The 3,584-nt window shown below is 56.6% G+C and overlaps 1 protein-coding gene across 1 annotated transcript in view; it reads left to right on the forward strand.

Moving 5' to 3' along the window:
* Positions 1–412: 412 nt before the first annotated feature.
* LOC103781328 (EMILIN-3-like) overlaps positions 413–3,584 on the forward strand; it is a gene marked incomplete at its 5' end in the record, with an annotated part of 8,858 nt that continues 5,686 nt past the window's right edge. Inside the window, 3 exons of the mRNA XM_008949039.1 lie at positions 413–535; positions 2,430–2,677; positions 3,423–3,583. Of these exons, the coding sequence (XP_008947287.1) occupies positions 413–535; positions 2,430–2,677; positions 3,423–3,583 (532 nt within the window). The remainder of the gene's footprint in view (positions 536–2,429; positions 2,678–3,422; position 3,584) is intronic.

Raw genomic sequence — 3,584 nt, forward strand, 5'->3', positions numbered from 1 at the left:
TTGCAGGGGTTTAGCTGCACCCCCTTAGCTCAGGAGAGATGCCTGGATCCCCCTGGACTCAGGACAAAGCTCCTCATTGCTGGGGGTGGCACCTTTGTGGGGCCGGTGGAGGCTCTCGGAGCCTGGGGCCACCAGGAGCAGCAGCCAACTTGCCCAGCCTGGCCAGTCCAGGAGCACCTGCCTGCCCAGGGGACAGGCTGGGCATGGGGGGACTCGGCTCCCTCCCCACTCCCTGTCCCCCTCCTCAGTGGGTGGCGTGGGGCACGTCCCCTCCTCAGGAGCTGAGGGGTCCCACCAGCTCCTGGCCACCTCGCCAGCAGGGCGGGCAGACCCGCCTGGGGCAGGGTGGGTGGTTGGGGTGCTGCTGTCTGCTGGGGCAGGGGGTGATGGCATCTCCTGTGCTTCCCCCTAGGACCTACTGTGCCTACGTGGTGCAGCGCAACGTGACGTGCACGCTGCAGGATGGGGCTGAGAGCTACGTCAAGGCTGAGTACCACAAGTGCAGCTGGGGACCCAAGTGCCCAGGGAAAGTGCTGTGAGTATGGGGGACAGAGTGGATTTCCCCCCCCCTCAGATTCAGGGTGCAGCTCTCCTCAGGCTCCCGAGCCCCTGTGCTGCCTTTCTGACCATGAAAGGCACTTTGCAGAGGGCAGGGAAAGGGGCTGAGGGTGTTTTCCTGGCTGGCACAGTCACTGGCAGGGCAGCGGTGCTGGGAGGAGGCAAGATGGGATCTGGCAAGAGGGAGAAGAAATCATAAAGTCATAGAATCACTGTGGTTGGAAAGGACCTCCAGGATCATCATGTCCAGCCTTCCTCCCAGCATCTCCCTAACCACTAGATCACAGCCTCAAGTGCTGCATCTACTCGTTTTTTGAACCCCTCCAGGGTGATGACTCCACCACCTCCCTGGGCAGCCCCTTCCAGGGCCTGACCACTCTCTCAGGGAAGAAATTCTTCCCAATATCCAATCGAATCCTCCCCTGCTGCAACTTGAGGCCATTTCCTCTTGTCCTATCATCAGTAATTTGGGAGAACAAACCCACACCAGCCTCACTCCAACCTCCTTTTAGGTAGCTGTAGAGAGCAATAAGGTCACCTCTCAGTCTCCTCTTCTCCAGACTGAACACCCCCAGTTCCCTCAGCCAGGCTCCCTAAGGCATGTTTTCCACCCCTCTCACCAGCCTTGTTGCCCTTCTCTGAACCTACTCCAGCACCTCCATGTCCTTTAGGAGCTTCAAAGGAGCTTCATCCCTCATCAGAAATAAATGAGGAAGCCACAGGCAGCCCTCCTGTGGCACCACCCCAGGATGTTGCAGCCAGCTGGGACATGGGTGCCCCAGGAAGCCTCTCCCAGCAGGGAAGGGCTGTGCCATCCCCTCGCCCATGGTTCTTTCCTTCCTCCCATCACAAGTGCTTTAGCAGCTTTTGGGTGCTACAGGACATCCTGCTGTTGGTGGTACCCATGGAGGAGATCCCCAAAGCCTCTCCCAGCTCTGTGGTGTCCAATCCTCAGCCCCTTCAGGCAAAATCCAGGAGGGTTCTGGATGCAGCTGGACCTGCAGCTGAACTTTCTGCCCAGCCTCAGATGCTGCATCCATGCACGAGAGGGAAACTTGTTTCTTCCACGTGCTGGGGCCATCAGATGATGGTTGTGCAACTGCAAAAACTATTTTGCCTTGGGGAAGCAGGAGGAGAAGAGTTTGGAGAGGCCAGAGGGCTCTGGGCTCCTCTGCAGAGGCTGGTGTGACACAGAGAAGGTGTCCTGCTTTTTACCCCACGAGGAATTCTCTGTGTCAATTCAAAGTGCAGAACACACCCCCAGGCAGCACAAACCCCTCCTGGATGTGATCCGAGCTCACAGGGGTTTTGGAGTCACTTCCCTCATTTCATCCTGTGCTCACCTGGGCCAAAAGTTGCCAGACTGTGTGGCATCTGTCACAGTGGTCATCTGTTGGGCCAGAGACCAAAGCAACACGCTCAGAGCTGCTTTTCTTAGCTAACAGTGGGAGTCCCAGGTTAAAAAGAAAAACAAACCCAACAAGAAATATCTCCAGAAACCACAGAGCCATAAATAATGGCTCTGCTCAGATAGCCCCTCCTTACCACCAGCCTGTTTCTCAGGCTTATCTCGTGTCACCAACGTTTTGGGGATCTCTTCTCTCACCATGCACCTCGTGGTCCAGCCCTGGAGAGGTTTCTGGAGTGCTGGTTTGTGGGCTGTGTCCCTGGGTGGACACTACTGCTCCACTGAGCTGTGGGGCACCAAGAGCTCTTGCAGGAGGTGGGTCACGGGCTGTAGGTACAGCACGTGGGGCTGAGCCAGGGGGATTTCCCACCCCCAGACAGGACCCGTGACCCCACTTTTTATTGCTGGATGTTGAGATGGCTTCTCTAAACTGTTTTCCTCCTTCCTCCCCTCTCCTGGAAAGGTACCACACCTTCTTCAGGCCCAGGTACAAGATTGGCTACAGGACGGTGACGGAGCTGGCCTGGAGGTGCTGCCCAGGCTTCATGGGAGAAGGGTGCCACGACAGCCCCACCGACCAGCCCGGCCTCCTGCCCCAGCACCCCAGCCCCAAAATGCCTCCTGGACAAAAGATGTTTCCTCTCCCCAGGCTTCCTCCCTATCCAAAAAGCCACCCTGACCTGTTTCCAGGACCAAAGAAGAATCAATATGGTGAGATCCTGTTCCTCACCCCCCCACCCCACCAGCACGCTCTCAAACCTCCCCATTCTTTCTGTTCCAGCACAGGGCATGAATTTGGCAAACCTTCAGTGGCTGATGGGTTTCCTAATCAGAGACCTGACAGTTGATTGCTTTGAGAGTCACTTGCTTTTTAAATCTAGTTTCTTTCAAAACACGCTGCTTCGAAATTGCCTTTTCCTCATTACTTTAAAACATTTTTCCATTAATTTGGGGGCCAACAGAGTGTTTCTCGAGACAAAACTCCCCTGGGCTGTTCTCATCACCTGCTGTTGAGCTTGGGAGCAGAGGGCTTGATCCCCAGAAGAAGGAGGATTTCTTGATCAGCTTTAGAGGAAATGTAGAGGAAAGGAGGAGGGGTGGTCTGATAGCTCACTGGACTGGCAGTAAGAGGGAGGCAGGAGCTAATTTAAACAGGGGGGACGGATGCTCCATCACTGGCTGTATTCAAGACCAGGTTGGATGAAGCTGTGAGCAACCTGGTCTAGTGGGAGGTGTCCCTGTCCATGGCAGGGGGTGTTGGAATGAGATGATCTTTAAGGTCCTTTCCAACCCAAACCATTCTGTGATTCCATGATAACGTTCACTGGTATGGGAAAGGACTGAAATCTAGAAGACAGCCGAGAAAATCTGAAAGGCCGGCGGAGGAGGGGAGTGGAAGGAGGGGAGGGGAGGCACCAGCCCTGACCCTGCCCTCTCCCTTCCTTCCCCCGTGCAGGCAGGAAGCTGCCCGGCCTCTTTGGGGACCGCCTGGACCGGCTGGAGGAGGAGGTGAGGCGCCTGTCCCAGTCCTACGAGAGCCTGCAGGCCCTGGTGAGCGGCCTGGGGGACCGCCTGCGCCTGGCCGTGCAGGAGGACACCACCAAGATGCTGGGCTCCC

This window comes from Merops nubicus, unplaced genomic scaffold (assembly GCF_000691845.1).
Source record: "Merops nubicus isolate BGI_N331 unplaced genomic scaffold, ASM69184v1 scaffold16231, whole genome shotgun sequence".
In the NCBI taxonomy this organism is placed as follows: domain Eukaryota; kingdom Metazoa; phylum Chordata; class Aves; order Coraciiformes; family Meropidae; genus Merops; species Merops nubicus.